General features: G+C 41.6%; 1 protein-coding gene across 3 annotated transcripts in view; it reads right to left on the bottom strand.

Annotated features, from left to right (window-relative positions):
- LOC109909368 (limbic system-associated membrane protein) overlaps positions 1–26,503 on the bottom strand; it is a 1,000,013-nt gene that overhangs the window by 141,990 nt on the left and 831,520 nt on the right. For 2 of the 3 annotated variants that reach the window (XM_031795984.1, XM_031795983.1), the window contains exon 2: positions 12,613–12,691. In XM_031795984.1, the coding sequence (XP_031651844.1) occupies positions 12,613–12,691 (79 nt within the window). Of the gene's footprint in view, positions 1–12,612; positions 13,228–26,503 lie in introns of those variants that run through there. The other variant, XM_031795985.1, reaches the window with a different exon arrangement.

Here is a 26,503-nt window from a genome sequence, read left to right on the forward strand (position 1 = left end):
TAATCAGATCTCAGGAAGCTTCACAGTGTCGAGAACACTTGACTTAATGTACTTTCAGATAGATACCTTGTTTGAATTAAAGGTCATTGGTTATCAAACCAACAATATTTCTTAGGTTCTGTGTTTTACAGGCGAATTGACAGAGACAAATGCAACCCAAAGTCGTTTGGGGTGAGAATCCATCAAATACAAGCAGCCTGTGAACCATGAGAACGCCAGCGTTCTTTAGCCTATGTGGCTTAAGTGGCTTTGAACACAGGGTGATGTTAAAATAGTCATACCACTTGTGCAAGTCAACATTCTGTAATGTCACCTGTGGTGTGGGGTACTGCCACCAGCAGGGTCTTTTAGAGGGCTGAGGCATGGCAAGGAGGACACTGGGGATTTAGGCAAGACAGCATTGCTCTGAAGACTTCTTCCAGGGTACAACAAAAAAAGAGCTTCTCAAGCGGGTCACGAGCAAATTGAGTGTCAAATTTTGACATGAATCAAAGGTTAGACAGACATCTTTATTTATAGGCTCAAAAATAATTATTTGGAAGCTCTGTATCCAGCAATCCTTCATTCTTAATTAGGCTACTTGCTATGACTGTCAGTTTACAGCAGTCCTACTACTAGCAATGGTTATCCTCAGCTAGGCTCAGATACACTATATATTTCCATAATAAAAACCTGGGGCTAAGATCAGGTTAGTGCCAACAAGCCATATGCGGTCCATTAACTACACGTACGGAGTAGTCAATAGTGTAGCTGGACTCATGCTTTCGGTTAAGACGTTCACCTTGTGAACAACGACCCTTTATATGTGTATTAGCCCTTGATGCTTATAAAAGATATCCATGTCTATATTGCCTTCATCATCTGAGATGGACATGCTCTCCGCATCTCAAGCTCTTTCGACACAGGTCTTAAGAGTTGAGAGTGCAAATGAACATAGGCTACACACCAACATAAAACAATTGAGTGATGCGTGAATAAATATACTTTTTCATATGTGGAGCTGTTTCATGTTGACTTTGATGTATAAAAGGTAGCCTAGAAATCCAACCTGAATCACTCTACATTGTACTAACGTAGCGTGATTCATGTTGACTTTGATGTATAAAGGTAGCCCAGAAATCCAACCTGAATCACTCTACATTGTACTAACGTAGCGTGACTCAGTTTGCATTTTGAGGCTAGTGAGGAGGTGCTTTTGTCTTCATAAATCCGTCTCCTGAGTATTATAATTCCTACGTAACAATTCACCCATTTTAACTATAAGAATACTCTGCGTTTCGTTGGCTAATGGAACAATGAAATATTGTCTGATGATGTCTGCGTGCCAGTCAAACAACGAGCAGACAATATTTCAACTCACTGGCGATTAAAAGTAAACAATTAGACATTTAGGAGAACATTCCCTCTATGTAACTCTTCAATCTGCTTTCAATCCACATGGATGTATAGTAGATACCCTGCTGTGGTAACCAACGGTAACCAAAAATAGTACCAATGATGCTATCCGATAGTATCAAAGTAAAGAATCAGATTCCTATCGGATCATCTGTGAAGAACAAAACCGTTCTCAGTGTATAGGATCTTTCAACTTCAAATACTTCCACACCAATGTTGTCTCTCTACAGAAAGACATTCCTCTTCAATCCTTTTAGCTGTCTTTTGAATGGCTTTAGAAAAAAAGCATTTTGTGAAAGTGGATTCCTGATCAGACTACAGCCTCCGTTGGTAAACACTGACTCCGAATGATTGGGAAATTGGGAAAACCCACTTCTTGACCCAAATCCTGAGCAAAGTAAATGTCTCTATAATTGAGTGACTAAGAGCAAAAGCCTGCTGCATGTGGGGAAGCTAAACAGCTCTTGACTAGAGGACTTTAATGTGACACTGACTAATTACATGTACTGTGCAAAGGGTTCAATTAATCTAATGTGTACTGGAACCTTAAGAAAATAATTAAATGACAAATCGCCTGGACCAACCTGGGTAACATAATTAAGACGATAAATGAATTGTCGGGATGTAATGATTCATTGATACGCATCAGTCTCCGGTTAAAATGTTTAAGATATGAGTGCATTGGTCTGTGGGACACCAAAACGATCTAAATTAAGCATGCATGCGTCAGAAAACCGATTTAAAGGTTAGGAATCGCCGGTTCTACTTACAGGAAGTTACCAAACCACAGAAGAAGATGAAAATGTGGTTTTCGGCAATGAGTTTATGGGATAGCTGCCTCCCGTTATAGTTTATTGTGATGGTAATGACATTTGTTTTGAAATAATTATTTGGTGGAGGTCACTAGCGACAGTATAGCTAGTCTAGCTTTTTGCTAGCTAGCTGCTCCGTAAGATAGCTTGACTTTCTACAGTTGAAAGTTGGGGAAATAGTACCTAATCGAAACATGTTCTACTATCAACTGAAACGATTAATGAAAAGGTCATATTTTGTAATCTCCCAAAATAAATGTGATCTTTGGTGAGAGACTAGGCTCTCCTCCATCTTGTCGTTGTGAAACCCTATTCTCCGTCCGGTAGCGACGTCAGGATGTACACGGAGCGTGCACCGTTCACACTCCGTGGTCTATCCCTGTTCTAATAGGCTATTTGTACATCTGGCACTTTCAGCATTCAGATCCCTGCAAAATGGCTTTCGCAAAGTCAAATCATAGGCTTTATTAGTTGAGTGACAACGATTGCAATTTGCTGCGTCATTGTTACCAAATGCGCTGTAGAAAATTGGGTTTTACGGGAATTATGTAGCCTACTAGAGTGGACGCAACACACATCAAATCAAACTTTATTTGTCACATGCGCCGAATACAACATGTGTAGACTTTACCATGAAATGCTTACTTACAAGCCCTTAACCAACAGTGCAGTTCAAGAAAGAGTAAAGAAAATATTTACCAAATAAACTAAAGTAAAAAATTATAAAAAGTAACACAATAAAATCAATGTGTCGAGTCAATGTGCCGTGGTAGTAGTTAGTCGAGGTAATTTGTACATGTACTGTAGGTAGGGGTGAAGTGACTATGCATAGATAATAAACAGAGAGTAGCAGCAGTGTCAAATCAAATGGAGGAGGGGGGTGTCAATGTAAATAATCCATTGGCCATTTGGTTAATTGGTCAGCAGTCTTATGGCCTGGGGGTAGAAGCTGTTAAGGAGCCTTTTGGTCCTAGACTTGGAGCTCCGGCACCGCTTGCCGTGCGGTAGCAGAAAAAAACTGTCCATGACTTGGGTGACTGGAGTCTTTGACAATTTTTTGGCCTTTACTCTGACACAACCTAGTATATAGATCCTGGACGGGAAGTCCAGGATCCAGTTAGAGGGAGGTGTTTAGTCCCAAGGGTCTTTAGCTTAGTGATGAGCTTTGTGGGCACTATGGTGTTGAATGCTGAGCTGTAGTCAATGAACAGCATTCTCACATAGATGTTCCTTTTGTCCAGGTGGGAAAGGACAGTGTGGAGTGCGATTGAGATTGCGTCATCTGTGGATCTGTTGGAGCAGTATGCGAATTGGAGTGGGTCTAGTCGTCAAGAGCTGGTGCAGCTGGTGCTCTCATGCATGCTTCAGTGTTGCTTGCCTCGAAGCTAGCATAAAAGGCATTTAGCTCGTCTGGTAGGCCCGTGTCAGTGGGCAGCTCGTGGCTGGGTTTCCCTTTGTAGTCCATAATAGTTTGCAAGCCCTGCCACATCCGAAGAGCAACAGAGCCGGTGTAGTAGGATTCAATCTTAATCCTGTATTGACGTGTTGCTTGTTTGACGGTTCATCTGATGTCATAACGGGATTTCTTCTAAGCATCCGGATTAGTGTCCCTCTCCTTTTGCTCGATGCAGGGGTTACCTTTAATCCATGGCTTCTGTTTGGGAAATGAACGTACGGTTTCTGTGTGGATGACGTCGTCGATGCACCCATTTATGAAGCCGATGACTTGAGGTGGTGTACTCCTCAATTCCATTTTATGAATCCCGGAACACATTCCAGTCTGTGCTAGCAAAACATCCAACTGCTGATTGTGATTCTCAATCATTCAGATTTGATTTAGATTGTTCAAGGTTCACTATAAGAAATAGGGCTGCACTCAGCTTAGATAAGTCATCTCAGACAGATCCAGCTCCTGAGCTCCCATCAGTAGCAGATATTAATTTTAAATGGAATATTCATATGTTCATGCAAAAATATTATATTGCATCAATTTCTTCCCCTAATCAAACTGAATCGTTTCAAACTGTCATTAGAGAAGCACATCCTTAATGAAATGATATTTGAGCAAAGCTAACTGTTTTGTAGTGTGTACTGTTACAGAGTAATTGGTGTGAACAATTTCAGGTTGCCTACTTTCTGGACTGTTCTCCAGGTTGGATGCTGTTGTGATGATAGAGATTAAGCTTGGCGGTGTATTTTGAAATAGCCAAGGGATGGTTTTTTTAATACCGTCAATACCATAGAAACCAAGTTTTTCAATAAATTGTAATATTAATATTATTAGGGGCCACCCGAGTGGCGCAGTGGTCTAAGGCACTGCATCGCAGTGCTACTAGCGGTGCCACTAGAGATCCTGGTTCGAGTCCAGGACCTGTCGCAGCCGGCAGTGCGGCTTGGCTGGGTTGAAGTGCAACATAATTTGGCTGCTCCTCCCCCATCTTCTCCATGCAGAGCAGGCAGGCCTGTTGCCCTAGCAGCTCCAAACTTCACACAGACACAGCATGCCCACATGCTGCTTCAGACCCAGTACTGTTCTTCCTTCAGAAAAGCTTGTGTCAAAACTTTGTTCATTTGCCCATTGTCTCTCGTTCACATTCGCTTGTAAATGTCCAAACTCACCAAAATGTACATTCGGTCGCTCCTACGTATAACTTCATGAGCTGGAATGCCTGTCTTTGCAATTCGCTTATTTTAATTTATGCTTGTTATCATATTTAGCTAGCAGCCTTCATGGAAATTCATTATTACCTGTTTTCATTCTGTTGATAGATGCCCAATGGGAACTTTTGCAGGTTTTACCACCGGTAATAGCCGGTAATACTATAAATGCCGGGATGACAGAAGTACGGTGTGGCGATATGAACATCTGGATACTGCCCCACCCTAATAGAGATGTTAATACGGACAGTGATTTCGACACAGCACCAAGCTGAAAGGAGCTCAGGGAATTCTGGGAAGCTGAGAGAGACTTTGAGGACAGAGAAAACAAACTTGTCCTAAGCCAGATAAATATCTAACTGTAAAGCTACAAACTGCCCCAGTAACCTCTGAACTCTTAGCTTGCTTCAGGATGCCTTCAGAGTAGACAGCCATCCAGATGAGAGAATCAACACGAAGATCGGCCAGCCTCGTCGAAAACAATAACATCTTCGCAATCACAACTACACAACGTGCCCTGCCTTCGACAGATTCAACTCCAGTTCAGCATGCGACACAGACAGAAGGCTCTCAGATGGTTCACAGACAGAAGGCTCTCAGAATTGTCTCAACCGTCGACAGAACTTCAAATTGGGGAAACGTCTGACCAAACACCCCCACCCCCTCCCTCCCTTCAACCTCATTCTCCAAAACAAAAATGGGACAGACAGTTAATGACGAAGCTGGCAGCCGCACAGCTTTTCAACTGTAACCGCATCATGGGTGAAAATGAAATTGATTTGAAAATCCTGGTCCTGCCAGGGCAGAAGCAGAGAGGATTATGTGGTGATTGTACTAATGCTGTGTGTCCCCGGTCTCCCTGGCTTTGAATCAGGTCAGTACCCCATCAGAGCAGCGCTGGACAGCACGGTGAGAGATGCTAAAAGGCCGGGAGAGGCTATAAACTGTAAAAAACCTGCACTCAGTCGGATGACTTGTTGAGCGATAGGGACCCTCCGGGGGCAAAACATGTGAAATTGTGTAGCACAGTTTTTCTCCTTATGAAATTCCAGCCAATGTTTTTTCCCCATTTAAAATGTGACAACGCTTGTGATATGGTTGTGGAATGTATAACCATAGTAATAGTTGTAAAACATTACTATTTGTTATTTATGCTAAATACTTCTACAACAGGATTAGGAAATAACAGGAACACATTACCCATTTGACCTATCCAAAGTAATAGAATTCAAATTTTTCAAAACAGGATGCGAGAGCCATACATGTCTCATAACTGAATTATGCAAATGTGTTCATATTTCCAGAACAGATTTGGTTTTGTTTACATCCTCTATGCCATGCCAGTGATGTCCTCTGAGGGTCACTTGCCAAGGATTCCTGGTAGAGCTTTAAGCTCCTATGAACATTACAGTACTGGAGATGAACACTTAGAGTAAGTGCCCTCCTTCCGAGTATGCTAACGAACTACTTATCAATAACTGCTCTTCCAAATTGATAATCCATGTTTGGAGTCAATGACTTGGCAATTGTTAGAGGTAATAAGGGGGGGATTTATACGGTCAAAACAACACAACCACATTACTCTAATAGATTTAATGGAACTTTTGGACTTGAAAAAAAATTGCCCAAGAAAAATGAACACACAGATAACAGACAGGATAATCAGTCTGGTATATGATCAATGTGCAGTTCTTAAAGAGAACAATGAAAATGCATTTTCTATACTGGTGTTATGCAAATGAGCATAATCTCTTAACTGTGAGTTTTTTAAATTTTGTATTGGGATCCGTGAGTCAACAGTTAAGCCATCCACTTTCTACTGGGATCAATAGCAGCTAGTATTGTAAGCAACACTTAAAACAATTTTTTTCTTTTTGTTAATCCCACCCCAAACTTAAAATAAAACGGCCTGTTCATTATAATGAGAATTGACAACACTCCAACACTTCATGGGGAGAGAGGTTTTGGTGTGTTTCAGTAGCCTTTAAAACAAATAACATGAAACGAGCTAGAAAGTGCTCTATCCTTCCATACACTTGGAACTATGCCCCTGAATGACATGGAAACAGTATTGAGTAGGTATCATTTATCCGTTTTTATCCTCAAAAGAACGTCTGACATACTGTAGATGGCTCATATTCTTGGCGCTGATATACTTACAACTATACAGCATAGAAGAAACATCTTGTTTTGACAACACATGTTTCCCGGAAGATGTCAAATAAAATCAAACGTGAGCTGAAGTATACTCTGAGAAGATAGCAATTTCCTAGATAACGTCACATCATCCTTTCAAGGCCACATTCGCCATCAAACCACAATGTCTTCCAGTCTGATCCTGATCCGATGCATTTGTTTTGGTATACAGCGAAGGGGTGAGGACGAGGAAGTGTAAAATTTTTATATGTCAATAATTGAAATAACCATGGACAGGATTCCCAGATCACAAATTGTAGATTTAAAAAACTACACAGGGTCTGCTATGCCGGTAGATCTCAATGAGAACTCGCCTCACACATCTGATATCTGAACCCAGCAGGTTTAAACCCACTGAGCCTTTCATACGTGAATAGAAATGGGATATTCGGGTGTCTGTGGCAACGGGCCTAAGGGCAAAAGCACAAGCCCACAATGATCTCCAACCAAATTCTACGAGACGGAGTGGATATTGTCAAATCAATGATAATTGACCTGGCGGAGAGCAATCACAGTGTCTGTGCCATTAATTTTTTAATAAGCAATTGTCCATTTTCTGCACTTCTCCCACATCAGAACGCACCCTGAAGGCCACAGGACTGCCAACAAGTGGAAAAGCAATTAAAAAGTAAAGCATTGTGACACGGAAATGCTGCAAAGGGATACAAAATAACTTAGAGATGCAGACGTGATTAACTTCGACTGAGATGGTTACGTTTGGGTTGTTGAGGTGGTATCAATCTCAAAAGTGGTCCAGAATGTAGGACGTTTTCACTGCGATCTAAATGTTTGGGGAAGTAACAAGACGTTTGGGACATGAATTACGTTGAAGCACGCAGAGAAGAAAATGTTCAATTGGTATTAAACAGCCAAAGACGCCAATAAATCGTAATCAGCATGATTCTAAGTTACAGCGGACCTATACAGCACCTCGTCTAAAGAATGCGTCGACATGGACAGCTGTACTAATACATTCATGTCATGTGAATCTCATCTCGTGTGATGAGACTGACTTAAACAATCTTAGGGTTTAACAGATTAACTCTGAGCTGCTAGCCAAGCACATGAGGTTAAAAGGTAAATAGTTGCTAAAGCTAATGTTATACAACAGAGGTTTACTATTGCACACCAAGCATGTACAGTATAAAGATATTATTCTACAATTGATGACACCTGGAATTTCAAATAATCTTCACAAAACCCTTGTTTTAATCAATATTAAAGGGCGGATGTTGAGAAAGGCACATTATTTTGGTCATTTTTCTTGCACATGTTATGAGGCCCTTTTTCTTTCTCATCTTATGGACATTGTTACTAGCACACCACAGCTACTGTGTAACAAAATCGTTTCTTTAAGGGTTCAGCTCCACCTATGCCTGTAATGTCATGACTAAGCCGCAAGCATCGGTAATGGAGTCACGGCAATATTATTTCTCTAGGCCACGGATATCGCAACAGCATGACAAAACCAGCTTATGGAATCAAACAGGCTACACTTTCTCAAGCAACAAATGACTACCCCCCCCCCCCCCCCCCCCAGATTTTTCTGTTGAAACTGGGGAGTGACAAATGCATACTGTTTGGTTGGGCTACAGGGTGAACAACTGCAGTTTGTTGTGTAGTCATTGATAATTGAGGTAACTACTACAAAGTCAACTTGAAGCCAACTTCTGTTCACAAATGTAACTTCAGGAATCATGTTTTAATATTGTGCTCAGTGAGTGACCCTGTATGGAAGGAAAACAACTAGGCATTGAGCAGAACATCTATTACTGTACAGAGCCGGGTGAAGGCTAAACTCACTCATAATTGAAGGAAATGAATGCACTGAGTAAACTGAATGACTAGATTTTTGAATGGATATTAATTCCTGAGCCTTGGTAACGTTCAACAGTAACTATGTTGGAATTGATTAACATGATGATCAAGTCATTTAATTGATGGAAGTGATTAGAGAGAGGAAATCCAGTAAGTGGATTATAGGTCCTAAACCTGCTGGGCCTGGCTGTGACAACACCGGAGTGGTCAGCACACATTTGACCTACAGGTTAGCAATATAGGCTGTAGGCTACCACAGGCTTTGGGATATTCCCATTGTTCCACTACTGCATCAGCATGAGAGGATCAGGTGAATAGTTCTCTAGACTGAAAGTTAAATGCTTCTCATTTTATTACAACTTTCAATAGGTCTTATGCCCGGATCAGATGACGATTATCATTTTTGTTGTACCTTTATTTAACTAGGCAAGTCAGCTAAGAACTAATTCTTATTTAAAATGACGGCCTACCAAAAGGCAAAAGGCCTCCTGCGGGGACAGGGGCTGGGATTAACAGAATGTGACTGGTAGAATGGGTGTTGTATGTGGAGGATGAGGGCTGCAGTAGGTATCTCAGAGAGGGGGGAGTGAGGCCTAAGAGGGTTTTATAAATAAGCATCAACCAGTGGGTCTTGCGACAGGTATACAGAGATTACCAGTTTACTGAGGAGTATAGAGTGCAATGATATAGAGGAGAATAGAGTGCAGTGATATAGAGGAGAATAGAGTGCAGTAAGGAGCATTGGTGGCAAATCTGATGGCCAAATGGTAAAGTACATCTAGCCACCCGAGAGCACCCTTACCTGCCAATTATGTCTCCATAATCTAGCGTGGGTAGGATGGTCATCTGAATCAGGGTTAGTTTGACAGCTGAGGTGAAAGAGGAGCGATTACAATAGAGGAAACAAAGTCTAGATTTAACCTTAGCCTGCAGCTTTGGTATGTGCTGAGAGAAGGACAGTCTACCGTCTAGCCATACTCCCAAGTACTTGTATGAGGTGGCTACCTCAAGCTCTAAACCCTCAGAGGTAGTAATCACACCTGTGGGGAGAGGGGCATTCTTCTTACCAAACCACATTACCTTTGTTTTGGAGGTGTTCAGAACAAGGTTAAACGCAGAGAAAGCTTGTTGAACACTAAGAAAGCTTTGTTGTAGAGCGTTTAACACAAAATCCAGAGAGGGGCCAGAATGATGATGATGTTGATCTGTACAATCCCTCACACCTTACAGACAATAAGTGCTACAATTAATGAAATGGTACTGTGATATACATGTTCAGGTCAAGAGACACTGGATAGTTATTGAATTCATGTCTTCAATATAATATCTGAATGTGATTTGCCCTTAGAACATGATTATGTGCTCTGATACAGTCGTATGGAGCAGAAAAAGCAAGCATATTCTACTGTGTATTAGTTCAAGTGCATTGATGCACTATATATATATACAAAAGTATGTGGAGTGAAACGTCTAGAAGCAACAACGGCTCAGCCGCAAAGTGGTAGGCCACACAGCTCACAGAACGGGACCGCCGAGTGCTGAAGCACGTAGCGCGTGAAAATCAATTGCCCCCGGTTGCAACACTCACTACCGAGTTCCAAACTGCCTCTGGAAGTAACATCAACGCAAGAACTGTTAGTCTGGACCTTCATGAAATGGGTTTCCATGGCCGAGCAGCAGCACACAAGCCTAAGATTACCATGCGAAATGCCAAGCGTCGGCTGGAGTGGTGTAAAGGTCTCCGCCTTTGGACTCTGGTGCAGTGCAAAGATGTTGTCTGGAGTGATGATTCACGCTTTACCAACTGGCAGACCGACGGACAAATCTGGGTTTGGCAGATGCCAGAAAAACGCTACCTGTCCCAATGCATAGAGCCAACTGTAAAGTTTTTCATGGTTCAGGCTAGGCCCCTTAGTTCCGGTGAAGGGAAATCTTAACACTACGGCATGCAATGACATTCTAGACAATTATGTGCTTCCTACTTTGTGGCACAGTTTGGGGAAGGCCCTTTCCTGTTTCAGCATGACAATGCCCCCGTGCACAAAGTGAGGTCCATACAGAAAGGGTTTGTCGAGGTCGGTGTGGAAGAACTGGCCTGCACAAAGCCCCGACCTCAACCCCATCGAACACTTTTGGGATGAACTGGAACGCAGACTTCGAGCCAGGCCTAATCACCCAACATCAGTGCCCGACCTCACCAATGCTCTTGGATGAACGGAAGTAAGTCCCCGCAGCAATGTTCCAACATCTAGTGGAAAGCTTTCCCAGAAAGGTGGAGGCTGTTATAGCAGCAAAGGGAGGATTAACTCCATATTAATGCCCATGATTTTGGAATGAGATGTTCGACGAGCAGGTGTCCACATACTTTTGGTCACGTAGGGTATGTATAGAGAACATATAACAGCTTGGCATGCAGGGGCCCTGTAGGGCAATACAGCACAGTAAGGGGTGTGTCTGGGTCAATGATTCCCAAACTCTATAGACAACCCGTCAGCAAATACACAACAATACTCTCGTTGCCTCTGTCTAGTGCAGTGTGTACACCTCACAATGGGTACAAAACCTAATATTGCTCTATAAAGATCAGATTGCTCTCATTTAACATTACAGAAAAAGAAAAATGATCCTACATAACATCAATTTCCTCCAAGCTATTTTTCAAACATAAATCATAATGGTTCATTCTTTACCATGTAGACTATGCCAGAAATAAACTCTACATTAGCATACTTCTCAATTCAGTGGTAAAAAAAAATAAAAAATCAGCAGGTGTGTGTGAGAGGGAGAGTGAGTTAGAGAGAAATATTGCTGTTGTGTCTTGCATAGGCCCCTCCAAATAATTTGTTTTTGGGAGAGGGGGAGGGGTAGTCCTAGCCCCTCACTGACCTGCAGACCAAAAACACATGTCGGTGACCACGTGACTAATGACATCTGTGTCCAACAATAACATAATAGCCTTAAATTGACAGCTTGCATTGTCTGGGAGGTGATTAACTATAGGCTAAAACTACTCCCAACAAAAAAAAGGCACAAAGACACGATGGATTCCATCCTCAGTGAAGCTTTTATGGCGCTTTGCACTTATTTTTCAGAACCGGGCGATTTGGGACTGTTGTGCAATTCGGAAATCAAACTGCGTTGTTATGTATTGTATGCTACCCAACACAGCCCCTGCCTCTCCTCTCCGACGTTGAAAAGAGTAGCCTCCTGTAATCCACCGCTTCATCATCTCTGGGCGATTCTATGACGCACTTAACGTTTTCAGTGACTTCCAATGAATACCAGGGCACTGTCGTTTAAGTTAGGCTACATCATTATTTTGCAGTTTGGGGATGATAATGTGACTGTGGCATAGACTACATAGTAGATTAGGCTATGGAGCTATATCAAATCGCATATCAGATCAAATTAAAATAATTCACTTGAAATCCTCTCTTCCAAAAAAAAATGCCTATTTTTATCACTACATTTCTCATCCGAAAGAGCCTATTTTTTAAATCATATAATACCCCATTTATGAGTATTTAACTTAGTTGATGTCCGATACAATTTAAAACATGTGACATTTCAATATTTTTGAATTAGATCACATTAGGCATCAGTAGCCTACACATTAGTGAACGTGCCAATGGAATCAGTGATCATTTCATTCCATGCTGGTTCTATGCACTGCAGACAAAACTCAGCATCACTTGGATGCTGCGAACGAATGGAAAGTTGAGTTGAGACCTACCTGATAACCGCTGTATCACCCTGGCGAATAGTAATGTTGTCGGTCGCTCGCTGCATATCCACACTTCGGACGGGGAACCCTGTAGGAATAAGACACAGGAGTCTGAAAAAAGAAGCCTGCAATTGCCTCCAACACGGTCTCCTTCCGACCAGCATTTCCTAACCGGACGCGCAAAGATCCGAAAGAAAAGTGTTTGGACTTTGAAAGGGAATTGAAGTGGCGCTCCGACCCTTGGCAATATCCTACTCCACGACAAAGTGTGACTAAGGGCTTCTATGATGTTGAGGAAGGTAAATATGCGTTGAAATAACGAAAACAAAATGGCTTGGAGGAAAACATATATTCCGTAAACCCTCTGTGCAAGCGCTGTATTCCACTGTGCGTTCTGCTCCCGCGCAAAGGCAGCGATGAGCAGGCAGCAGAGTTCTTTAGAGGTGGGGAGGAAATTCAAACCTCTCCAGTCACCAGCGCCTCTCACTCTAGCGCTCTCTCTACCCGATTACCCCACCCCCGTTTATACATCGCACTGCTGCCCCCTTCACGAGAGTCTGATGCGCCCTTATTGGTTGTCACGACAACAGCACCAGCTGAGGTCCCTTTCTGCTAGACCCAACTGCGGTCGGCAGCTGAGGGGATAGGAAAGTCATTGGCCATGTGTCGAAGTAAATGCCTCGCTTGTTGTTCAAGGTCCACAAGTTAAGACTACATGCCAACATGGTCATAACATGACCCAAAAAAATTATAAGCAAAATGTAGTTAATGCAATTGAATTCATGAGCATACAAGTTCACATTTTAATTGATTTATGTTTTATTTATTTTTATTTAATCAAATGTGTGTGGGAGGCTTTTCAGCTGTGCATTAAAAACCTACAGTATTGGATGCATTGTGCTTGCTTTCCCTCATACATAGAAATAGAATGAATAGAATTCTAATTCTGTCATTCTATTTCTATGATCCCATATAGCCTACCTCAGGTATTTCAAAAGGACTGTAGGGCTACCAGTATAGCCCAACTAAGGAGCGAAATTGCTCAACACTGAAGACCTTGTCGAGCATAGCATAGCATAGCATAGCCACCTTATCTTACCTGGCTATGCACGGCCACCTGAACTGAACTCTGACATATAGCCTACATTAGAAAACTATTTTGACTCAAAATATTATTTCCGTGTTCTATTTTGTAAGCTAATGTATTTTCACGGCTACAGAAACATATTCTACTGTTCAGACATTCATTTTCTTTTTATCTTTTATACGCTCACCACATGATGAAAGAGCTGATGGGTAAAGTTGTTTATTGTTTATAGGGTCATGCCCAATCTGTCATCATATAACTGTGTCTAGACACATTGGCTTTGATTTTAACAAGGATGGTAATTATATTCACTTTGGCTGTTACTGGTGCAAGAGTTGCAAGGGCATGCCTCCAACTTCATCAGAAATGTAAATGTGGCAACCGAACAGTTTTTTTTCTTTTCTCTTGCTAATCAGGAAACAGATTTAATAGGCTGTTTCCTTATGTTCAATCACCCCACAGCTTAATTCATTGTAAAGTGAAATAAGACAGTATTGCACATTTGATCATAATGGGAAAAATAGTAAACAGCATCAGCATTCTCTGCATGCCGTCTTCATCTCCGACATAGAACCTGTGTTTATATCCTGAATAAACACCAGTATTTGTTATTATGATTAATGATCGAATGTAATCCTTTGTTGACCGCCAAAGTAGCTTACAGCAGGGATCATCAACTAGATTCAGCCGTGGGACATTTTTTTCCTTCAGCGGATGGTCAGGGAGCTGGGAACATAATTATAAATCATTTGTAGACTGCAAATTGACCGCAAGAAGCCCAAACAAATATAATATTTGATTAAAACAGTTGCTTACATTTGAATATGATCACATACACAGTATCTCTCTATGATGCGTGGGAATACCTTGGAACAGAGTTCCCAAATTAAAATCACTTGGAGCTGATTTGCAGGTGTCTTTACAGTCTTTAATGTCCAACTATTACAAAATAGCTCAAAAACCTGGTGGGCCAAATTCAGCCAGTTGGGGAACCCTGGTCAATAAGAACAGTCTGTGGTTCAGACAAATTGTGAAGAGTAGCACTAAAACACACTTGGTTTCTCAGTTTCAGCATCAGCAGCATTCTGCAATGAGGCTTTAGTGTGAGATTAGCCCAGAATGGAACTGCATCTGTGAGAGATTGGAAAGAATTATGAGCATAATTAATATGGAACAGTTTATGGAAGTGCTAATACTAGTGCATTAGAGGGAGCACTAAAATGCTTTCCGCTGTGGATCCTCCCTCATGCTTCTTAGAACAAAATGTCAAACTCCATCTTCCTTTACGAAAAGCAACGGAGAAGTTTTAGCAAGATAGAATAGTTTGTACATGGCCAAGCTCTATGCATACTAAGGCGCATTGATTCTTTTTTTTTTTTGTATGGATAAACTCTTCTATTCATATTCAGAGCCAGATTAATTACGCATGTACTTTTTATTTGCAAGAGAGAATAGGCTACAACATTAAAGCAGATCAAAAACACATTCATATTAAGATAATTAATGAAACATTAAAGTGAAAATTATTCATGTTATTCACTCACTCTTGATTTTCATGTTCTAGCTTTGTTCTTACCCTTTTAGTAACACTTGACAACTAGTGTCCTCACCTTATGACACAGTCATAACCATGTCATAATATGTCATGAGAGCTGACATAACTTTGTCATGACATATATTTAGGCCGGTTGTGACATGTATTGCATTATTTTGTGGCTGGTTATGACACCTTCATCAGAGTGCCAAAACCTACCACACAAGACAAAACATTCTGTTACGCCATAGCCTACTTGTCAACAGTATGTTTATGTTATATAACATTTGCTGGAATTGACCATATGAAATTATCATTGTAATTTCACACAACTTGATGTCAGACATGCACCTACCCCAATAGTCTGTTGCTGATGACTGGGATGAATGCAGGAGCAGGACAAGACACCCTCTTTTTGATTGATGACTGACATAAGGGCATGTACGTGATTGGCCTATCTGGCTTTTTGATTATGATGGTCATGATGCTTCTTGACAGTGTCATAAAGTGTATATTCTTAGTCCAAGTAAAGTGACACAGGATGGTCATAACGCTTCATGAATGTGTTTATACAGTGCATTTATTTAAAATATGATGGAAAAAAACAGGACTGTAAGGAATTCATTTAAACAACAACAAACGACTTAAGAAACAAACTTTCAAATGAAAGGAAACTTCTTGCCAGGGAAAAACACATTTGAATAAATGTGGGTTTTGACACTCTTATGTAGGTGTCATGAACAGCCATAAAATAACGCAATATGTCAGAACAGCTGTAAATATATGGGTCATGACAGTGTTACGACCATATTATGACACCTTATGTCAGCTGTCATGACATATGACACGGTTATGATCGTGTCATAACGTGTTAGGACGCTGGGTGTCAAGTAAAGTGTCACTGTTATTTTTCTTATTCTCCTCTGAAAATGATCGTTCTTGCACTGGTACAAAATGTGTAAGTTAATCAGGCCCTAAATATCCCATTGAAACATTATGCTCATAGCCACAAGCCTTCCACTGATGCAACATGGGCGAGATCATTTAGAGCTACACCCCGCTGTCTTTTCCTCCCTCACATTCTGTACATTATCCTACTGCATTAGCATTATCCTACTGCAGTACAGTGACGTGACTGAGCACCAAGAACACTGAGAGAAGACCGGGAGAGAGAACTCCCCTCCTCCTTCTTTCCCCAGCATACCGTCAACATATGATATGGTTACCGTTCATCTGTATTCCGAGCCTGACCGCTGCCCTCGACCACACGCTAGACTAGCGAAACCCACTCAGCCCTTCCTCACACAGACCTCCCCACATACTGTACACTGCTGAAAGAAAGAAGACTGACAGAACTAGTTCCATGGCACTGGGCTGCTCCAAGCTCCGGCGATACCAGGGGTATTGAAACACTGGAAAGCCCTGTTGTATGTTGGGAACGACATACTGTACTATGCAAATCACGTTGTAATACGGTATGAATTGTACTAGCGAGTGAATTTAGATGTTGAAGGTACAGTATGCATAGATATAAGTCCACATGCATGAAGGACAGCAATTTTAGAGGCATTCTAGAGATGAGAAAAACAACCGTAATCCTACTCAGCATTTTTATGCTTACTCATAACATGCAGCATGGTGGAGATTTGTCCTGACTATCGCTATTTGCACCACGTTGTCACTCCACATGTCTGGAGAAAGTATTGTTCCTCTGTCTTTGAACAAACTGTTATTGGGTAAGAGCAGAATGTGGTGAGATAACACTGAGTGAGTGAACCGTATTGAGAGAACAGTGAATGAGCCTCAAAACTAGAACCTGAAATGAGGTCCATTTAAAGCCTGCTAAGCTGAACAAAGATTTCTGTTATCCCCTCATTAAACAACCCCCCTCTTCAAAATGACAAACTCAAAAATATTGGAGAAGCAATTTCAGGTAAAAAAAAGTGTTGATCATTATTGAACTCTGCCAGGCATGATTCTTCACGAACTGTGTAGGGCAACCTGGTTATAAACACAAATGGTTCTAGGACCATTACTGAACTTTGGGTGATCAATGAGGCATTCTCACCCCTGAGATCATACTATTACCTAACTTACTATGGCCCGTGTCAAAAGGGGAAAGGGAACATTAAGGGAACACACCCACCGACAGTGTGTTCTGATTAATTTCATTCTCTTTGTGGGGGGGGGGGAAGAGTGGATGCATAATTTACCTTGACATTCCCGTCATACGCAAGCTCCTGGCAGCGAAATGCATGATATGCAGGAAAAAGGATACGGCACCCGCACTCAGCAATATTTCACAGGAGGAACACAATGAATTACACAATACATTACATCTACAGCCAGATGAGCCGTTTGTCAGCAAAACTCAAGCTGGCAGCAAAGATAATAAAAGAGAATGGGCACAAAGAATGGCAATGTTGTGCACAAAGTGGTGATTGACCTCATTTTAGGGTTTCTGATGAGGGAGAAACCTTGTAAAGCCCTCAACTAGCACTGACATTTCAAATCAATTGCCTTGGCATGACTAAGATATTTCCAGAAGTACCAGATTGATCCTGTTCAGGATCAGGTGAAAGGATGGGTGGAATTTTTTGCCATATTATTTACAGCTATCCAATCAGATCTACAGGAATACATAGGAAGTAGGGGCTAGGCATACATTTGGAATTCAGCAAAAGTGTGAAACTGCTTATTTGGTGACGTTTCCTCTGTCAGCAAATGTTGTCCAGTGAGCCATGAGATCTTTATGCTGACGTCAGTGCTGATAATGTCCCAACTGATAATATTCAAACGCACGGCGAGCCAGTTTTTTTATTTAAATCCCCAGCAGCATAGATTGATTACATGCCAAGCCAAAATAAGCATATTGTTTGCGCAGTACTGGGATCCAAAACATCAGTCACACTAATGTGTTCTCTGTTAACAGATTTTCTTGAAATATTTGGCTTGGCAAAAGCCATCATGGTTCCTCCACAAATACTTTGCTTCACACATGGAATAAACACCCCCAAAAACGATTTGCTCAACGTAGCTAGGTTGCCAGAGATGTTTACCTTCATAAAGATGATCACAAGGTCGAAAACACAACCCGGAAGTGAATGCTACAGTAATAACCGTATGCATTCATTTTTTGTTTTCACACAAGATGTTCTTTCCTCAAGTCCTGTATGTAATAGAGTTCATTTTATTCTTTGCAGAAAATCCATGTGCAATAAAAGACAACGGTCAGCAAGAATCCTCTGAATGCTAAAATCCTACACAAGGTTCAAATCCTCACAGACATTATGTACAGTCTCGTGAGGTGAACAGGGACTGAGGTGTGAAAACACTCTGAATTATCGGATGTATGAACATTCCGATGAATATGCAATTACAAGAAGCCCTGCATATTGCACGATTGCTGAAATGATAACTCACATGCAACCAAGAGTCAAATCCAGAGTGCACAACCTTCTCCAAGTCAAGGCCAAAAGATTTATGAATTCAGACATCACTGTTCCAACAATGTATTCTGTGATCAAAGGGAATCAAATGCATCTGGTATGGGTCAGTCTCCATGCAAATGGAGATCCTGACATTACGCCCCATGATTGGAGAAGCTAATCATGCAGCGACTCATTCTGAAGGCGTGGCGGTGGGAGTTTGACCTTTCCCAGAGTCTCCACCAACCCTCAGGTCATTATTTTGCTATTCATTTCACAAACAGGCTGTCCACATAGAGGCGTAGTACATAAATAGAGCAATAGAAAAATATTGTATTGAAGGCGAAAAGCACAAGAAACAAAGCAACTGAACGCTGAGGTGTCAACAAAGGTGTTGACATATTGTACAGTACACATACTATCATAAAGGTTTCGCTAGTCGTTTATGTTTTATATACTGAAAATTTATATTACTTGTTAGAGACTCAATGCCACAAACAGCCATTGCAGACACTATGCGCTAACACTAGACTCACCTTGTTGCAGTGCAGTCTTTTAAGACAAACATAGCGACCAAATCAAACTACAAATCTTAAAAGATCCACTGTACCGTTCACTATCTGCCTCATAGCATATCTTATACACCCTATTTTGTCAGCTTGGATTTAGGTTACAATCAACAATTGTTCAATTTACTGCTTCAACCAATTTATTTATCAGTTTGCTTAGTTTTTTTGCCTCTATGTAATGTTCAGCTTAGTGAGTTGTTGTGCGTTCTAACTTTTCTATGGGGCCTCTGTAAACGTAGGGACATGGGAATAGTGGATGACTTGAAGGCAAATCTGTGAAAACACAACAGAAACGTACCACTGCATGAGTCTTGAAGGTTACACAGGAAATGTTGATTGTTGATCTGCAAAAGGTCACTCTGGAGGGGGAAAAAATCCCTTGGGATGTACATTTGAATTTAGGCCTAATTCTAGCACATTTCCTCCAAAAACATACACTACCATTCAAAAGTTTGTGGTCACATAGACATTTCCTTGTTTTTGAAAGAAAAGCACATCTTTTGTCCATTAAAATAACATCAAATTGATCAGAATACAGTGTAGACATTGTTAATGTTGTAAATGACTATTGTAGCTAGAAACGGCAGATTTTTTAAAATAGAATATCTACATAGGAGTACAGAGGCCCATTATCAGCCACCATCACTCCTGTGTTCCAATGGAACTTTGTGTTAGCTAATCCAAGTTTATAATTTTAAAAGGATAATTGATCATTAGAAACCCTTTTGCAATTAAATCAGAACAAGAATAGACTGACAGGTTTCAGAAGAAAGGTGTCACACCCAGATCAGTTTAACCTGTCCTCGTGATTGTCTCCACCCCCTCCAGGCGTTGCTTGTTTTCCCCAGTGTATTTATCCCTGTGTTTCCTGTCTCTCTGTGCCAGTTCGTCTTGTATGTTTATCAAGTCAACCAGCGTGTTTTTCCCTTACTCCTTTTCTATTCTCCTTTGCTAGTCCTCCCGGTCCTGACCCTTTCCTGTTTTCTGGACTCCATGCCCACCTGCCTGACCATTCTGCCTGCCCTGACCTTGAGCCTGCCTGCCCTTTGGTACCTCCTGAACTCTGAACTGGTTTTGACCTTTTCCCTTGGATTTATTAAACATCTTAAACTCCAACCATCTTCCTCCTGTGTCTGCATCTGGGTCTCGCCTTGTGTCATGATAAAAGGTCTTTGTTTCTAGCCATTTTGCGCCTGAAATCGAATCCACAAATGCTGATGCTCCAGATATTCAACTAGTCTAAAGAAGGCCAGTTTTATTGCTTCTTTAATCATCACGACAGTTTCCAGTGGTGCTAAAATAATTGCAAAAGGGTTTTCTAACGATCAATCAGCCATTTCCAGCTACAGTAACCATTTACAACATTAACAATGTCTACACTGTATTTCTGATCAATTTGATGGTATTTTAATGGACAAAAAAATATGTTTTTCTTTCAAAAACAAGTACATTTCTAAGTGACCCCAAACTTATGAACGGTAGTGTATATATTACCTCAACTACCTCGACTAACCTGTATATAGCCTCGTTATTGTTATTTTATTGTTTTACTTTCTTTTTTACTTTAGTTTATATCGTAAATATTTTCTAAACTCTTAGTTTTCTTAACTGCATTGTTGATTATGGGCTTGTAAGTAAGCATTTCCCGTTAAGGTCGACACCTGTTGAATTCGGTGCATGTTACAAATAAAATTGTATTTTATTTGTTTCTCACGCAAACACACACACCTTCTCAAGCAAACACACATTTTTCCACTTCCTTGCAGTCTACAGCCTTCATCCCTTAATGGCTGGCCAGTAGAAAGCAGACTCTTTCAGACCCAGATGAATTATGCAGTACTTCTCCATATGAATGGATAGAGTCCCTTGATAAAGAAATAAGTTCCTAGGATCTCTGGAGACAGAAGCCCCGAAGGCCTATCTCTAGGCCCTCAGCCAAAATCTGCATGATTTAAATTTTTCTAATTCGTATCCCATATAAAAGTACAGAGCAATAATTGCAACAGCCACTGCCATCCCGACCCATTTCTTTCAACATAGAACATTTGCTGTAAGTTATCATCTTTTTCACTTTCAAATCAAAACCATGAAACAAAAGATAGTTGTTGCAGTGCTGATGACAGATCGGCAGAATCATTTGAAGGGAGTACAGTAGAACTCCCTAATTGCCAATGAGGACTTCACACACAGTCTTGAGAAATGTACATTCCCTTTTACTGTATCAGCTAATAAGAGGAAATGTAATTAATTTGAATTATCATAGCATTAAATGATCATACAGCCATGAAGCTAAGAATGAAATCTATTAGTGTTCCTCTGATGAAATTGTTTATGATAGATCAGGACATCTAAGCTTATGGTACAGTTAATGCTACAAGGAGACAGAGTACTATCTTGTACCCGCTTGCTATATGTTAGACTCTAGACTGGTACATTTTCATCTACACTACCTCTATGAACAGACACCCATAGTAACTACAGTAATTATGCTAATGCCATAGTTTCCGCATAGCTTGTTTACCGCTGGGGTAGCTGGATGGATTATCAGACTCTTAACCTAAGGAGAACCTTATAGCCCCTTCCTGCAGGGCTAATTGCTCTGTCTGTCCTCAGCCAGAGCTGAGTTCTTCTGTTGTGCTGCCTGTTGGAAATGGACCAGTGCGTGATGGAAGGAGGGACGGGAAGGGAAGGGAAGGTCAGAAGGGAGCGGAGGTGACCTATAATCCATCACTGTGTTATTAGGCCTCATGCATAATGACCCAGAGTAGGACACGCTGACACCAGCCAGTGGCGAGTCCTGGGATGCACAGCGCAGTCAGAGCAGCTCCTCCATCTGCTGTAGCTGCACCATGCGAGCTCAGCCAAGGGCAGAGACACCTCAGTTTGCACTGTGGTATCATTACTATTTCACAGGCCCTACAACTACCACTCAGCACTCTCATAGGGTTGCCACTGCTCTGCCTTGTAGAATCACTGGGTTGTAGCCATGTCATGGGACAACTACGTATGTCCCACAGAATATTTTCCTCACGGTTATGTAACGTTGAATATCTCAGACCTTCTACATCTACAGTGGCTGGCTGTCAGACATCAACTCCTTCTTGAAGAACCACTATCCCTCATGAGCCTCATAGCATCAGTCTTACAGAGTCAGTCTCACTCTGTCCATTATGAGATTTGCCTTGCACAGTCACAGTCTCAAAGCACAGTCTCAAATCAACTTGCAGAATCACTGTCTCGCTATCCTAAAATCACTGTCAGTCTTAGGGGAGATAAATATGCTGAGGAGCCTTGTGGTCTGTCTTACACCATCACAATCTCCTAGAATGGTGTTCTGTAACAGCCGGGCTTAAAGCCACTCTCACTTCATCACAATCTTATTTGAGTCACTGCAACACTATCGGTTGAAACCATTTTGCTTTCTGAAAGCATCATACTACCACAAAATCCCTCTGTGTCACATGTCACTGGCTTGCCGCATTGTGAAAGCATCATACTACCACAAAATCCCTCTGTGTCACATGCCACTGGCTTGCCGCATTGTGAAAGCATCATACTACCACAAAATCCCTCTGTGTCACATGCCACTGGCTTGCCGCATTGTGAAAGCATCATACTACCACAAAATCCCTGTGTCACATGTCACTGGCTTGCCGCATTGTGAAAGCATCATACTACCACAAAATCGCTCTGTCACATGTCACTGGCTTGCCGCATTGTGAAAGCATCATACTACCACAAAATCCCTCTGTGTCACGTCACTGGCTTGCCGCATTGTGAAAGCATCATACTACCACAAAATCCCTCTATGTCACATGTCACTGGCTTACCGCATTGTGAAAGCATCATACTACCACAAAATCCCTCTGCCACTGGCTTGCATTATTTCCGGTTTTAAAATTGATTCCCATCAATATTGTATGACACCATCATCCTCAACGTTAAATGTTATGTGCTTTGTGCAGGGAAGCAAGGAGCTTGTGTTTTGTTTCCACTGGCCAAGAAATAAAATAATAATAAACTGTCACATGAAGGCAATTAAGTTCTTTAAAGTTCTTTAAATGACACAACAAGTCCTCTGATACACATTCTTGGCGACAGTAAAAAAAATTTTTTAACAAAGAGGATTTATTTGGAAATAACCAGGGTAAAGCAGTAAATGTACAGCATGAATGAATAATGGAGATGTTAATGGAAAAACTGATAGAATCAGGACAAGAAGGGGAAAGGAAAAGGATATGCGGAGTTTGTCTGACGTATTTAAGAGCATGTGATTCAAAGGACAAAAGCAATACAATTATTTGAAAGTCTTGAAACAAATATCCTAATAATAAAAGTAACAGGTACAGATTACACACCCATATTCAAATCAGGGAAAAGAAGATGATGAATGAGCTGGACATCTCTCTTAAAATGATTTATATATAGCCTACACTAGATGACTATAGGGGGCACAGTGTTGAGGCCACCATGCCTCCATCTTGGTAAAAAATATTTTGGAATCTATAGAAATTGATTTATTAATGTCTACATTCATTTTTGCATTGTTTCTTCAATTACAGACACCTTAATGCATGCTTATAATTATGTTATGTGAGCAAAATATAAAAAAATATCAAAACAAATATAGTGCAACATTTTGGGGTCGCATAAAAAACGAACACATTTTTTTGTCCATTAAAATAACATCAAATTGATCAGAAATACAGTGTAGACATTGTTATATATTTTACTCCTTTTTCTCCAATTTTGTGGTATCCAATTGTTAGTAGCTACTATCTTGTCTCATCGCTACAACTCAGGCTCGGGACACACGAAGGTTGAAAGTCATGCGTCCTCTGATACACAACCCAACCAAGCCGCACTGCTTCTTAACACGTCCAACCCGGAAGCCAGCCACACCAATGTGTCGGAGGAAACACATTGGTTAGCGCGCACTGCTCCCGCAACCTTGGTTAGCGCGCACTGCTCCCGGCCCACCAAAGGAGTAGCAGGTGCGCGATGAGACAAGGATATCCCTACCAGCCAAACACTCCCTAACTCTGGGTTCGCGCCCAGGCTCTGTCGTAACTGGCTGCGACCGGGGCGACGCACAATTGGCCTAGCGTCGCCCCGGTCGCAGCCAGTTACGACAGAGCCTGGGCGCGAACCCAGAGTCTCTGGGGGCACAGCTGGTGCTGCAATACAGCGCCCTTAACCACTGCGCCACCCGAGAGGCCAAGTGTAGACATTGTTAATGTTGTAAATACCTATTGTAGCTGGAATTGGCAGATTTTTTATTGAATATCACCATAGGCGTACAGAGGCCCATTATCAGCAACCATCACTCCTGTGTTCCAATGGCATGCTGTGTTAGCTAATCCAAGTTTATCATTTTAAAAGGCTAATTGATCGTTAGAAAAACCTTTTACAATGATGTTAGCACAGCTGAAAACTGTTGTACTGATTAAAGAAGCAATAAAACTGGCCTTCTTTAGACTAGTTGAGTATCTGGAGCATCAGCATTTGTGGGTTCAATTTCAGGCACAAATTGGCTAGAAACAAATAACTTTCTTCTTAAACTCGTCAGCCTCACAAGTCCTCAACCGGCAGCTTCATTAAATAGTACCCACAAAATACCAGTCTCAACGTCAACAGTGAAGAGGCGACTCCAGGATGCTGGCCTTCTAGGCAGAGTTCCTCTGTCCAGTGTCTGTTTTTTTGCCCATCATAATCTTTTCTTTTTAATGGCCAGTCTGAGGTATGGCTTTTTCTTTGCAACTCTGCCTAGAAGGCCAGCATCCCGGAGTCGCCTCTTTACTGTGGATGTTGAAACTGTTTTACGGGTATTTCTTATTATTTGTATATATTATTTTTATACTGTATTGTTGGTTAGGGGCTCAGAAGTAAGCATTTCACTGTAAGGCTGTTGTATTCGGCGCATGTGACTAATACAATTTGGGTGTGGGAAAAGTTCCAGGGGTTCGAATCTGCTCCCATTCATGCATTGTTCTGTGACCTGTGCAGCCTATGGATCAAAAGGGAGGGTATTTTGTACACTGTCATAACGTATTCTAACGTCCGTGTGAAGACTGTTTGGTAAAACAGATACCAAACAACATACATCTCCTTGGAGAAGTGAGGACAATACTGGTTAATTGTCAGGAAAATATATCCTACCTAAATAGAAGGTCTTTTATACACAAATCTCAACACTTTTAACCATGTCATTTTCAGTCCGTTTACCTTGTTTCCTTGAGAAGATAAACGTTTTTGAGGACCTGTGTGTGCAGTTCATTGCTTTCCAATGGAGAAGCTCCTTGACTAGGCCACAGTCATCCTCAGTCTTTATCGGGACCCAGCTGAGTCTGTCTCAAGTCTGAGGGCCGTTTGGTTCAAACCTGCTGCTCTTGTTGCTGATCAAGAGCGCCCTGACTGGTTGCATCACTGCCTGGTACGGCAACTGCTCGACCTCCGACCTTAAGGCACTACAGAGGCTAGTGCGAACGGCCCAGTACATCACTGGGGCCAAGCTTCCTGCCATCCAGGACCTCTATACAAGGCGGTGTCAGAGGAAGGCCCTGAAAATTGTCAAAGACTCCAGCCACCCTAGTCATAGACTGTTCTCTCTGCTACCACACGGCAAGCGGTACCAGAGCGCCAAGTCTAGGTCCAAGAGGCTTCTAAACAGCTTCTACCCCAAGCCAATAAACTCCTGAACATCTAGTCAAATGGCTACCCAGACTATTCACATTGCCATCCCACCTCCCCTCTCCACACCACTGCCACTCTCTGTTGTCGTCTATGCATAGTCACTTTAATTAACTCTACCTACATGTACATACTACTTCAACTAACTGGAGCCCCCACACATTGACTCTGTACCGGCACACCCCTGTAAATATTTATTTTAATTTTTTACCGTTCCTCTTTACTTGTTACTTTTATCTCTTAATCTTAGCCGTATTCTTTGAAACTGCACTGTCGGTTAGGGGCTCGTAAGTAAGCATTTCACTGTAAGCATTTCACTGTACCTGTTGTATTTGGCGCATGTGACTAATAACATTTGATTTGATTTGATAGGAGAAGCTTTGAAGTAGAAGGGAGGTGTGAGAGAAGGCGAAGGGGTAAGGGTTCCTGCTTGGACCCCCTCTGGCTCTCTCTCTGTGCTCTCTGGCTGGTAAAAGTGGGTTTGGTGTGTATTCCCTCTGTCCTTGTCGTCAGGCGTGGATGCGTTGGTGAGTCACTGCTCTACAGATCCTTATAGTAGCTAGGTCTGTTTAAAATTAATAATAAATGTTAA

Source organism: Oncorhynchus kisutch, linkage group LG18 (assembly GCF_002021735.2).
Source record: "Oncorhynchus kisutch isolate 150728-3 linkage group LG18, Okis_V2, whole genome shotgun sequence".
In the NCBI taxonomy this organism is placed as follows: domain Eukaryota; kingdom Metazoa; phylum Chordata; class Actinopteri; order Salmoniformes; family Salmonidae; genus Oncorhynchus; species Oncorhynchus kisutch.